The sequence below is a fragment of the Perissodus microlepis genome, chromosome 4, assembly GCF_051167445.1.
Source record: "Perissodus microlepis isolate ML-2025 ecotype Zambia chromosome 4, ASM5116744v1, whole genome shotgun sequence".
NCBI lineage: Eukaryota > Metazoa > Chordata > Actinopteri > Cichliformes > Cichlidae > Perissodus > Perissodus microlepis.
The window spans coordinates 26,012,041-26,026,138 of record NC_140464.1 but is presented as its reverse complement, the minus strand read 5'-3'; the positions used below and the strand labels follow the sequence as shown (position 1 = coordinate 26,026,138).

The window sequence follows — 14,098 nt, the reverse complement described above, 5'->3', positions numbered from 1 at the left end:
TTTTGTATTTGCTTATTTTTTGGGTTTTTTTGTTTTGTTTTGGTTTCTGTTAAAACCTGGTCCTCCCCTTCCCTGTGTACACACACTCCATGTTCAACAGCACCATAGCGATAGTTGATTTTTTTTTATTTGTTTGTCTTCTGCTTTCAAGACTTTTAGCTATCAAAATAAAGGCTAGATATTAACACAGCAGGTTTTATTTTGCCGTTACGGATTAGTTGAAGTAGGTGTGTGTGCGGGGGGGCGGTCAATAGATTGCAGTTGGTGACGCTTTTAATGTGTGCTTCAAGAGGTTCTACTGCTCTTTGCATAGGTTGTTAAGGTATATAACGTGCAGTCACGTACAGTATGTGTTTCAGGCGTTTGGTTAAGTGGCTTCAAGCTTCGAGCCTCAGTTAGCAGATCATTTGTGTTCCAAGAAGAGACTAACGGCTAGCCTTTTTATTCGTGATGAGACGCTACATAATCTCCACATCACAGCTTTACACTCTCTGAAACCTTTTCATAGTGGGCGTTTGGTTTACTATTTCAACAGTATATTGCATGTTTAATTAACAAAGACTCTGTACTACCTGGAAATTTGCAACAATTCTACACTAGACATGATGTTCAGAAATGAATGGTTCACATTAGGTTATCTTTCAAAATTCCATTAAAACATCATTGCAAGGCATTTTTGTTCCTGTTTCCTTTTTTCCCTATGGATCCGAGCATGTCTGAACTCGTCTCCTTGTGTTTGTGTGTGTGTGTGTGTGTGTGTGTGTGTGTGTGTGTGTGTGTGTGTGTTTATGCAACAGTATTTCCCAAGGGGCGTCTCTTATTCTTCGCCATGGGAACTGCTGTTAAACAGGAAGTGATGTGGCCGTTGTTCAATGGTGTTGTGTCTAGATGGAATTTTGGTCAAAGTAAAAAGGCGATCCAAGATCTTCAGCACGCTTACACCTTTGTCAACTTTTCAGATCCGCCAACACAACGTTCAGAGCACTCTCTCTCTGACAGGCAGTGCTCACTTAAGGTTCTTGTAAACAAACAAAGCTGTTCTGTGAGAGATGCATTTGTCACACCTCAAAAACATTTAAATGGATCTATTATGATTTTCCTTTTTTACCGTCACATACACACTGTCACACACTGGTGGATGTTCATATTAAACATGTCCACAGTATTAAGTATGGTCAGTAGAAGCATTCTAAATAGTCTGTTTCAGATAGTTTTCTACACCTAGAGCTGTATAATAACCTCAAAATATACTTTTTTCTTAATATGACCTTAATATGTTCACGTCAGGCTTACAGCTCTGACTTGGCACAGAAGCCCCATCGAAAAGCAGCAGCCAATCAGAAGAAGGTCAGCTTAATGGGACTCCTACACTACAAACAAGCATTTAAGAAGATCGCTTAAAGTTCCTCTTCCTCCTCGTCTTTGCACAAGCACATTGCTACACTTCTTGTCACGTTGCCACCGTCAGTTGTCACAGCTGTAGTAGCAGATTGTACCCATTGTTTCACAAAGATAAAGGGGCCCAGGCATGAATTCATCGGGCTACCAGTGCTCAAAAACTGTACAGAACACATTTAGCAGCATTTCTGATTATTCTCCCTCCTGCAGTAATGCACAAGGGGGGGGGCGTCTCTGCTCTTTATTTGCATACATGTCAAGAAGCCCCCCACCTCCAGAAAAACCACCACTTATGATGAACATGACATTAAGTCAGCAGTGACATAAATTGGGGAGGTGGAATGGAGGTGGGCTGCAAAGAAGCTTGCAGGTATAAAACAGTTGGATGACTCGTGCTGCTTAAAATGCAGGTCCAGTTTGAGTTTAGCCAATCAGATGCGCAGAAGGGCATGAGGTGAATCTGCATCCTCGTTCGCTACATATGCAGCTATAAATAGTACCATCTCCTCTCTGGTCTGGCCTCGTGCTCTTCATTGAAACCCTGACCGGAACATACCCCACAGCACACACACACACTGACACAGCTGTAGCTTAGATGTCTCTAAAATACCAGCTTTTGTCATTTCCTAAACACTAAATTTACATTCATGAGACCATGAACAACTTGATTCAGGTTTGTGCTTCCCTGACTTGGTGATTATACTTCAGTGATTATACCGTTTCCTCTACCGTACACTGAAGTTACTTTTCCACATGATTAAAACCACACATTATCTTGATATGATCATCTTCCTGTGATTATATTTTTTATCAGTTCTATCCCATGTGCCCGTTGTCTGTACTCTACTGTGAATCACATATATGACCACTGTCCTGCATGACCGACATCATGTTCCTGAGAATGACACCTCAAATGTGAGACTGGGATTTTGGTGCAGACTTCTCAACCGAGTGGTCCTATATGAAACAAAGGTGTGACATTAGAGGAAACATGTTGCACTGAGTGTTGTGTGATGTGTTTCATTGTACTGGTTTGTAGCTGCGGTGTTCAGCATTCCTCTATCGCTTTTATTTTGGAAGCCCCTTCCCTTGTTTTTTGTTCCTTTTTTTTGTTACACCTTTTTGCATTTGTGTCAGATCTCTCCTCCTTCCTGGCCCCTTGTTGTACCACCCGTTCTGTTTGATGCATGCATCTATAACGGATGCACCAAGTGATCTTGACTGTCCCACAGGAGATTGGAAGAGATATGAAGTGGATGAAGCTCACAGATGGCAAAAACACTCACAGGAAGACAACCAGAACCAGAACCACACTGCTGCAGCTCCCATAGCGAATGGTCACTACTTGGCAATGGTCCCGGGCAACAGGAGGCCCATTGATCCGACTCTTGCTGCCCATTTTGCCAAAATTGCTCCCCCTCCATCTTTGACCGGTTCTGCTTCTGACGGTCACGCTGGCGGAGAACAGCTGAAGAGGTTAGAGCAACACCAGGAAAAGCTGAGGGAGATGCAGCAGCGCCAGGCGCAGGAGAGGCAGAAGAGGCAGTGGCTGGAGGAAGAGCATCTGAGGCTGGAGCAACAGAAGCAGCTGGAGAAGCAGCGCAGGGAGCTCCTCCAGCTGCAGCTGCAGCAGCAACAGCAGGAGCACCGCCACCGCAGGCAGGTCCTGCAGTGGCAGCTGGAGCTGGAGCAGCAGTACCGCATGCAGCAGAAACAGATCCAGCAGCAACAGCAGCTCAGGAGGAGCCCGACCGGAGTGATGCTCTCCCCTTCCTCGGGGCTCTGCACCATCTACGAAGCCATGGAAACCAGCGACGAGGAGGACGAAGCCAGAGGGGAGGTGAGAAGGAGGGGGCGGTCCCCCCACCGGCAGCAGCACCTGCGCCCGGTGCCCCCGCAGGAACTGGAATGGAATAAGAAGGTGGACATGGTCCAGCAGCTCATCAACCAGACCATGGTGCTGTCTGGTGATACAGACTGCCCTCCGCTCCTCCTCCTCCCTGTGGGGACCGGGGGCACCCTAAGCCCCCTAGAGAGCAGCATGTGGCCCAGTTTGTTTCCCCAGTTCAGCCCTCCTACCGCTACAGTCACATCTGTCAGCAGCTACTCCCCAGACAGCCAGGGCAGCTCCCCAATCAGTGACTGGACTGTGGTCGAGGTGGAGACCCATCACTGAACAAGGGAGGCGGAGAAGCACATCAATAAATCGGTGCGAGGAACAGTTTCACATATTTACGAATATCTGTTTTTAATTTTTGGCACAGGGTTAGGTGAGAAGATTGATACGACTCTCACTGCTGTTCAGCTCAGTCGAGCCACAGTTATTCTAAGAAATTGAAATCTACTGGCAAAGATGGAGGGAAATGTATCCAAATAAGCTCACAAATAAATCTGTATGGAAGCAAAGCACAAAGACGACAACTGACCTTTATTTGATGGGGTTAAACGGTCCCCTCCTGTGTGATGAACTGCTGACACCAGGATTTGGTGTGGATTTCTGGAGGCTCTGAGTTCATGTGATGAGGTTCACCGATGGGAGGGGCTTGGAACACAAATAGGAGAGCTGCAGGAAGCATTTTCTACATACAACCACACACCAGAGCCAAAAGGGTGATATTGATCTACTCGTCTAATGCTGTGCCAAAATCTCACGCTGTTATTCATGAGCAGCGTGCATCATACGACTGAACTCCTCTCACAGATCTGATCTGCTTAATTTAATGTGCCATCGTTAATGAAGCCATACAAGAATTTTACGGTTAAGCCGGATACTTGATTTAACCATAAGACCATACCAACCTGGTCTTCAACAGATGTCATTACTTGTAGTAGAACATATTCACTGTAGATGACCCCATGTAATTGATTACTGTAACCCAGACATGCATACTGTCATACTGTCGCCTCACATTAGAGCATGTTCTCCTTACCAGAAGCACTTAACATCTGTCCTCAGCTGTCTTACTCTGAAATGCGCTGGATCTACTTTAGCAGCCCTGTTGTCTCTTGTGTCGTGTGGGTGCAGCGCTCCACGTTGTTGTCTCTTTTGTATCTAGACCAAACACTGGTCACTCTCTCAAACGAGAGACTGAGCTATGACAAATTGCACTGGTTTTCTACCGTTGTTTATTCGCTGTTATGGTCTTTGCCAAAGTATTTATACAGGTAAGTAGTGTTGTGTTACATAGCCAGTACTGTTGATAGATGAATATTTTTTCTGGGCTTTTACATCTCCCCAAATCCCCATAGTGAAATACCTAAATCGGTGTATTGTGTCCCCCTACAAACACCAGTCTCTGCTCAGTGTTACTGTGACTATACTGGACAAGCAGGTTTTCATGGACTTAATAGAGCTGTCAGTCACGGAGGAAGAGGGAGGCGTTAAGGAGAAGAAGGGCGCTCCTTGTTCTGCTGTGAGGGGTGAGGGAAGGCGTACAAGGGTGCAGGGCTGGTTGGCGGGGGGGAGAGTTGTCCTCCCTCACACATTCCGAAGTTATAACCTCATTTCCTGGGTCGCCCAGTGTTCAGGGAGTCTCCAAGGTTACAGATGACATCATGGTGGGGGGAGAAGAAGAGGAGATGCGGAGATGAGACAATGCACCCACTCTGAGGCTGTGGGGATTGGAGGGTGGAGGGCAGCCCAAGTACCAACCTCTATATTTCTTTTATTAAGTATATTAATATAGTCTGTGAAGAGTTTCTATATATTTCCCTTTGTTATCATATTTTTTAAAAGAGGTGTTTACTTGGATCAGTCAGGTAATGAGAACATAGCAGCCTGTCTGATATTGAAATATGTTGAGTGAAGAGAAAAAAAGCACCTGTGTTTCTCTTTGTGTCTGCACAAGGTAGGTGATGTCTGTCTGGGATGATTGAAGTGAAGAAACACCGCCACCTGTTGGCAGCACGTGCGACACACTGACCCATTCTTCCACTTACACAGCCTGTGAATCTCTTGCAGTGACATCATTTAATTTGTGTTATAGCTAATAGGCTTTTCCTTTATCTACTGCTACTGTAAGCAAAGTGCCCGTTTATATGAGTCTGAAGTATCCTAAATGAATATTGTAAAAAGCAGATTATATTTCAAAGTGCATACAGAATATAGTTTTCCAAAAATATTTGTACTACAGCTGGACTATGCATGTGTTATGTGGCCTCTGCTGTTGTATGCTGCTTTCTATCATATCATTAAGAGTTTGTTTTTTCTGAAAAGATCAACATACAAGCAAGCGTAACTAGTGCATGTATGATTAGAGTAGACTTATATGTGCACCTTTATTGTCAAAGTACAGTCTACTCCGCCTCAAGCCACTTTACACAGATATTTTTGTGTACCTTTGCTATTGAATTTCATATGAATCTATACAAAATTGCTGTTTACATTCTCAGTATTTTGATATTCAGTGTGCGAGTGATCGTCATCCTCTTCTTTAGTACTGGAGAAGCTTTCTTTGTTGTGCCAGTGTTCCAGATCATTTTAAAGTATAAAATGTCAAAACTTTTATGCTTTCAATATTAAATAAAACTGCTTTAAATCAATTGGTTATAGTCTTGTTTTAAAATTCACGTCATTTGAAAAACAAACAATTAAAAAAAAGATGTAAATGAGAAGCAGCTACTCAAAAACACTGAGTCGGATTATTTTCATACAGAAGAGAAGAGGACCTTTGCTCGGGGTTACATGTGTACGGTAGCCAATGAGGGGTTAACTCACCAGCTGCTTTCTTCATTTAAGCATTGTTTAAACACTGCAGCCTAACTTAGTATTGTTTTTGACCATGCCCATCTCTTATGACCACAGTGTCACGAAGCTAAAATCGCCATAAACTGGTTTCTTGAACACAACAAGTCTCCACGGCCACCAGATCTCAATCCAATGGAGCATCTTTGGGATGAGGTGGAACATCACGGAAGTGCAACAGACAAATCTGTGCTGTGAAGTATTGAAGTGTTTCTGAAAACAAAAGGGAGTCCAACCCAGTACCTGAAGACTGTGTGTACACTGTAGATGGCACATATTACACATATGATAGCACTGCTTAGTGGAAAATATTGTTTTCCATAAAAATCCCAGGTCCAAATATCACCAGTTGTCTGTTCATACAGAAATCTGTATCACAAATAAAATCCAGTTCTACTCCTGCACTCTGAGCTCAGCCATAATCCATCCACAAAGACAGTGTGGGTGTATACAGTCTGCACTCACCCTGTATGTCTCCCTCAGCCGTCTGTTGGGTTTGTTAGACCAAGGTGAGTTAACTCGCTGTGTCATCAAACCCTTTTATAGTTTGTAGTTCTTTAAAGTTGTTTCCATTGTATTTTAAATGTTGCCTCTACTCAGCTACATTTCAGATGCAAAATCACACTTTTTTTCACTACATATCTAAAGTTCAGTAAGTTTGCAGATTAACATGTCAATAAATACATACAGTACGGCCTCATTAACTTCTAAACAGAAATAACTATATTTGCTATCTTTTTAATAGGAGTTTTGTTTTGCTGGTATAGTTTGGACCCATTTCGCATCCTGATGGGAGTGATCTCTTTTCTAGGATGCCTGCCATTAATATGACATAAGCGGTTTCTGAAATTATACGAAATGACACAATGAGTAACCATGTCACACATAGCTGGATGGTGTAGTGGTATCTTTGGAACAACAGGTCGAGGTTTGAATCCAGCAAGTCTACCTCACAACATGAGCTACAGTGTGTAACATAAGCTGTGGTGGCTCACACATCAACTAACCTTAACAACGTCTGTGTCAGGTATGTGACAATATAGTAAGATACAGAGGACAATATGGACATAATGATCCACGTGTTAAGATTACCACAAGGATCACTGTTGCCTTCACCCTCTACAATTTTTCTAGTTCAACATCGTTTAGCATGCAGGGTCAGAGGTCACATTATTCTCTGAGCGCTGACAGCATAGCTTGACATGGCAGAAAAACACACAGAACAGCATAAATAATAAAAAAAACACGCTGGCCTGGTTAAAGGCTCAGAGTTGGTCCTAAATAAAAAGCGGCATTTATACAAAACTGTACTCTTTGGGTACCTGATTAAAAATGTTCACTCACAAAGTGTGCATTGTGGTTCATTCATAATAATGTAAAGCATGAATAACAAAAGAGGTTCAAAGTTTTTCTTCCTTCTGTCTTGACTGAGGAGATTTGGCTGCACAGTGGTCATATTGTTGCTGCAGTGACATCAAATTCGCAATTCATCATTCATCTACAGCTGTAGTGTTCAGGGTAAGCAGCCCAGTCTTCCCCTTGGCATGATTTGGCAATGGCACCAGGAGCTGTTTGATCCTGTAGAAGAGAAGGAATGCAATACACTGGTAATACATAAATAAACATAAATGAACTGATAGTTCCTTTATAGCAGCTTAAAGGCCATTACACTGATTTTATAAGAAGAAGAGACATCATCAGTTTATTTTAACTCAGACCTACACAGTAAGCTGCAGTGCACAAATTCAACAGATCCAAACTTCATACAGTCACACACTGACTGTATGAAGTTTAGTGTTCCTACAACCAGGTTAGCACGGTGATGCGTTCAAATGTGATCAACAGGTCTCACATGAAAGCAGGAGGGCGCTCGGCTGCCGCAACGGTCTGCGCCTCTTTCCAGCTGCGTCAAGCTGACCAAAGAAATCCGCAATAACAGCAGATCCAGGCTGTGCTGGTTTCAAAATAAAATCCCACACGACTTCGCTGCCAAATTAAAGCGTTTGATGGGGGGGATTATTTATTAACTGCTGGGACGTGCAATTCGAAATAAATGCCGTATGCTCCCACAAGAGCTCAAACAGTGATATCTCCTCTTTAGTGTGTTTATGCCGCTGTGTTTAATAGAAGTGGAAGAATCGATCCAAATATTGATAGTATTGGTATCAGCGCTGGTAATGGTATTGGATTGATACTAGCGTAGTAGGATCGATACTTTGTCTCTATCCTCTAACTTCGGTATGTAGCCCACTGGATTATGTTGAATACATTTATTTTTGGAAATGAAAAAAACAAACAAAAACTTAAACACGCACTGTGAAAAATGTCTGAACCTTTTTGTGTTGACTGTCACCTCTATTTTATTTATAGCCCGGAGCAGAAAGGTTAAGTGGTTTAGAGACAAACATACCAGGTTTTCAAAATACACAATAAGCTGAACGGTGTATTTTATTGTGTTAACTATTTATTTACTTGGTGTCAGATCTGTACCACAAATAGCAGTAAAGCACAGCATTAGTGTTTAATGCAGTACTGTCTGTCCTGTGTGACTGGTCTGTTATGTGTACTATTCGTTCTCCCTATGTACTCAGACTACTGACTTCCTGTTCTGTGGTAAATTGGTTAAAAATAAATAAACGCTTGTTTTAATGGTTTAAAAATGCGTCTGTGCGTATGCTCCAGTTTCTATACAAATATCACTGTGAGTGTGGCAGCTATAGAAAGTCTCCACACAGTTATTTTAACCTAAAGTTTTGTAAGAACCAAATTTCTTTTGCATTCAGTGCACTGTGCGTGTTATCGCCGATGCGTATTTTATTTTGAAGGTCAGAGCAGGAAGTCCCATTTTTATATTCTCTGTATTCCTTCAGCGCTTGTGTTCCCTACCCAGCAGCAACAGTAACCGGCTCCCAGCTTCCCGCAGAGCCGAGCCGGAGCGCATCGCTTCGGGGAGAAGATGGCCTCTGTTTGCTCCAGGCAGCAGAGCTGGGTGTTTCAGTGAATCCTGGCGGGTGTTGGGTTTCCTCACAGGGCTTTCCTCCCCTGACGATGAGAAGGATCCCCGCAGCAGCGCTCTCCCTCACACTACTCCAGGACAGCCCGCACTGTCTGCGTGATGCAGCCCGGAGTCCGAGAGTTAACGTCCTGCTACCAGGAGGTGATGGTCTGCCCCTCTCTCCACTGTCCACCTGCTTCTCTATCGTTTTTCCAGACGTTACCATGTTAGCATTTTATTCACCCACCTTCCCCACATCAGACTGCGCCTTTACTCGGATTATTTTTTTTTAACTTATTATTATTTTTACAGGACTTCCAACGTTGGACTCTTTGCATTTAACCACTGGTGCCGCAATGATCCGAGGGCTGTAAAGTAAGACAAACGGTAGCAGAAGTCATCTCATTTGTCGCTGGCATGATGGCCAATCTCAGTGAGCTACAAGTGAGTTTCCAACTTTTCCCTGCTTGCTGTGTGAAAGGTGCTGTGTGCATGCACATGTGTGTTTTTAGCTGACTCCCATCACTACAGGCTTGCTGTATGTGTGGCGTCTGTGATAGCAAATATTAAAAACCTTAATGTTTTTGATGCCTGATGATGAATTTGCTCGGATACATCCACAGAGTTGAGATTTATAAAAGGTATATTTCCAAAAAAAAAAGAAAAAAGTGTACCAGGTAATGCCCACTCACTGCCCAAAATGCTTGAGCCTGCAGTTTGCATTATACACAGTTCGAGACAGCTTAATTACATTTAGTGAGAGAGTTAATTAAAAGACTTTATCTCAGCTCAGATGCTGATAGCATCCAGGAGTCGTGTGAGTGGAAAAGCTGAACCAGAGTCAAAGATGGAAATAGCTGCTGTTCATCCACTGAATCGTTTTACTTTGGCCTTTTAAAGACCTTCTATTTGGACTATTAGAAAATCAGCACCAAGTCCAGTAAACAATCCACATCTGCAAACAGCTTATCTGCATTTAGTCATATTATTTTCAGGGGGGGAAGTGCTGCTCTTTCTGCATACACTCCAGTTTTACTACACTTCTGATTTGGCAAATTAAGCGGCAGGACTTCCCTCTGTGGGACACAGCAGTTGCCCTCGGGTGGAGTCAGGGGTGGGTCATGGAGGGTGCTGTGGTGTCAGAGCCGCAGGTCTAGCTCGGAGTGGTTGGCTCACAGCTACCCTAGTATCAGTTCAGCACAGGACACCGTGGAGAAGGATGTTAAAAATTAAAGGACGCTTCAGCTCAGCTCTTTCCAGGAGCAGGTTAAGTAGCAGCACTCTGCGGTTAAGAACCCCAGTCACAAAGTTAAACTACTGCAGAGAGCATGTGCAGATTTCTTTGTGAGTATGAAATACTTTTCCTTGATGTGGACAGCTGAAATGGCTATAAGAAAGGCTTGTGATTGATGTGTGACAGCGTGCAATTAGAACCACAAAGCACTCACATTTCCTGTTTCTGTACACAAGCATTAACCTGCGCGTGTTTGATTTGACACCCGTCTTTCCTGTGGCCTTCAGCTGCAAGTGCAAATATGTTTTGTTTTTGTTATGTTTTTTGGGTTTTATTATAAGGCATCAGCAAGTGTTTCACTCAGAAATCCACTTAGTCAGATCGCAGTCATTATACAGCACTGCTGAATCATTTGTTGTGAGCGAGAACTCAAGTATTCCTTGACATTTAATGGCTTTTTTCAAGGAGAAGGTTCCTTTGATGTTTACTGGAAAGCACACTGCCTATGTCTGGATCAACAGAAGCACATAATATGGGCCAAAGACGTTTCAGTTTGCCTTCAGTCATGTGTGCTTTCAGAAGAAGGACCTTACTCAAACTGCCACCAGCATAAAATGAAAATTGCGATTAGAGAAGTAGTTTGCCTTTATAAACTAATTATAACTTTAATAATATATTCTTTATAGCGGTATTAATGCTGGAAGACGGTGGTTTGGTGGTAAAACAGTATCATTTTACTCTGGCGAGTTTGCCAAGTTTTAGTTATACTGCATTTCTACCATATTTTTCATCCCAGTATTACTATATCGTGACTGCAATGCTTGGAAAAACAACCTGTGTTGGAGTAACAGTAGTAGTGCAGTTTCCTCTGACATAGGCTTAGATTAAAAAATTAAGGGTCATTAGGAGAAAGACACTATTTCCACCTAATATAACGTAATGCTGATGTGGACTGTAACTGACGATGATCAAAGGAATCATTAATCATTTATGACTTTTACTCAGATATCGACATAGGTATATAGAGACATATTTTTAGTAGCAAACACTCCATTGTTTCAGTGGCATGATGAAGTGTTCATCATTTATCAGTGATTTGATCATTATAAACACCTAACTGTTTTAGTATAGCAGAAAACTGTCGTGCTCGTTAAAGAAGCAATGACTAAATGCAGAAAACAACAGTTCACACACAGGTGTGTGCTACTCCCTTCACAGAATAGACCAAACTGAGTAACCAGAAGAGAAAGTTAAGAGTGAGACGCTGGTGCACTTCTGAAAAAGATGACAAGTACATCTGAGTGTTCACTTAGAGTAATCGGATGCTTCACAGGTACTCAAATGGCAGACTTACATGTGCCTGTAAGCCAAATTGTGCTGTTCTGTGGAGGGAGTAGTATGCACTTGTGTAACCCGGGACCTGTGGTTCTCTAAGGAAGTTTCGGGGTGGCTGTAGCTCAGGTGGTAGAGCAGGTCACCTACTGATCGGAAGGTTGGTGGTTTGATTCCTGGCTTCCTCTAGTCTGCATGCCAAATGTCCTTGGGCAAGATACTAACCCCAAATTGCTCTCCGATGCATCCATCGGAGTATGAATGTGTGTGAATGTTAGCTAAAAAAAGCACTTAGACAAATGTGCTTGTGCGAATGGGTGAATGCACAAGTTGTATAAAGCGCTTTGAGTGCTCAGAAGAGTAAAAAAGCACTATATAAGAACCAGTCCATTTACCATTTAAGAAAGTTCACTTTTAGGTTTTAATCAAACCCCAAAAGGCCAGACACTTTACTTTCCATATATTGTTGTGTCTTGCACATCAGGTTCAGCTACCATAACATAGAATAGAATAGAATAGCTCTTTATCGTCACTGTTAGAAGAACAATGAAATACAGTTTGGCATCTCTCTGTAAATCTACAAAATAACACAGGTATTTACATTTACACAAGAAAGATATGTACAAGTTATACATACATATGCGTACAGATACACCCACACATACATACACAAACATACATACATATATGTATATATATATATATATACATACACATACATGCCATCTGAGGAGCATAGGTGCAGTGTGATCAGTGATATTGCACATTAGCATAATTGATAAAGACATAATGATAACATAATGATAAATGAGCCTTAAAATATAATAAGGCTGCATCAGTGTGTCGCTGGAACAAAGGAATGATGGTTACTGAACTCAATTATTATCTAAATTAACACAAATATTCATGATCACTGATTTCATCAATATACTACTGTCACAGTAATGACCACTTTAAATTACATAAAAATAACTGTGCTTTTAAAAAAATGTAAGTAGCATGAGCAGTAAGTTTTCCCTTTGTTTCCTAAACTTCACACAGAGATGATAACTGACTGGTGACCGGTGCGTTGATGACACATTCAAGCTTATAAAGCCCCCTGACTGAATCCATTATTCCTCCTTCGTAGCCTGGGCTGCAATTGAGCTGTTTCTGCCCACTATGATGAATTCATTCTCCCTGCGTAACAATGACAAACGGCTCAGTCATTATCCCGGCAGGCCAGCAGCAGCGGCGGCACACAGCCAGTGAGCAATGGCTGATTGAGATCAAGGGGCCATGTTGGTAATGATGATAGGACCTGTCAGATTGGACCAAGACACATCGATGTGGTGATTGCGCTCGTTTGATCGCAGTCCCCTCCTTTTAGTTCTCCTCAGAATGTCATTAAGGCAGCACTGATGGAAGAATTTGGTCTCACTCTAAAGAAAACAACTAAAATGACTGTTTCTCTCTGAATGAGATCGCGAGATCATGAGAATATAGCTTAACTATTAGCGCGTCTCTGCCATCTCTATCCTGCATTTATCGATTCACAGCCTCTTTATCTGCTGACCCACCGTCTCTCATCAGATGGCTGTAAGAAGTGTAAATCCAGCTTCCTGCACTGAGCTGATAACATAGCTTGGGAGCTGCTATATACACTCTGTGGCCTCTCCCTCATGAATTCTTTATTTCTGTTGTTTCCTGCAGTTATTATCTGTACGAGGCAAGTTAGAAGAGTTGCCGCTGCTCCTTCTCTCAGTGTTGTAGGAACGAGGGCTACAAATTACTTTTTTATCGATCATCCAAGAGAGGGGAAGCGGCTCGGTCTTTAATGGCATTTGACGACTTTGAGAATACTCACGTGCAGAAGCGCTGCTAGATGAGGTTGGCTAATGGCAGCACATGTGTCGTAGTACTCGGTGATGTCTTGCATCACACTCAAAATTATGTGTCCAGCTGCCACTGCAATGGATAATAGGATTATGAGACTGTGGACTTCAACTCTGTCTCTGACCTCCTTGGAGGGTAGCATTAGAGCCCTCAGTCACCCATGCAGGCTCACAAACACATATACAACCACCTCCCCCCCAGCATCCAGCCCCTCCTGCCTCAATCCAGGATTACACTGTGTATGCAGAAATCTGTCTGTCTCACAGGCATGCCAGTCGGCAAGCTTCCTGCTGCATTACAGCTTCTGAAGTATTGATGGACAAATCTTAATGGAATTCATAAATAAAGCCAATAGATGTGTCTAGCAGTAGCACTGCTCATTAGGGTGCAGCTACAAAGTCCCAATTAGTGCCAGAGAGCAATACTAACACCTTAAATGCCAGAGTAGGAAAAAAAATCTGATAAATGTCAGCTAGAATTCATGACTCCCCGTCTTCCAGTCTAATGGCTGCACCTCCCA

The 14,098-nt window shown here is 42.7% G+C and overlaps 2 protein-coding genes across 3 annotated transcripts in view; both read left to right on the top strand.

The window, feature by feature from the left end:
• The window catches only part of prr36b (proline rich 36b), a 39,283-nt gene extending 33,343 nt beyond the window's left edge, over positions 1–5,940 (top strand). The window contains exon 6 of the mRNA XM_084926773.1: positions 2,631–5,940. Coding sequence (XP_084782899.1) covers positions 2,631–3,574 — 944 coding nt within the window. The 3' untranslated portion in view covers positions 3,575–5,940. The remainder of the gene's footprint in view (positions 1–2,630) is intronic.
• A 3,065-nt stretch (positions 5,941–9,005) lies between these two features.
• pkn1b (protein kinase N1b) overlaps positions 9,006–14,098 on the top strand; it is a 42,650-nt gene continuing 37,557 nt past the window's right edge. The window contains exons 1-2 of one of the 2 annotated variants that reach the window (XM_084926770.1): positions 9,006–9,299; positions 9,450–9,581. In XM_084926770.1, the coding sequence (XP_084782896.1) occupies positions 9,555–9,581 (27 nt within the window). In that variant the 5' untranslated portion in view covers positions 9,006–9,299; positions 9,450–9,554. Of the gene's footprint in view, positions 9,364–9,449; positions 9,582–14,098 lie in introns of both variants that reach the window. The other variant, XM_084926771.1, reaches the window with a different exon arrangement.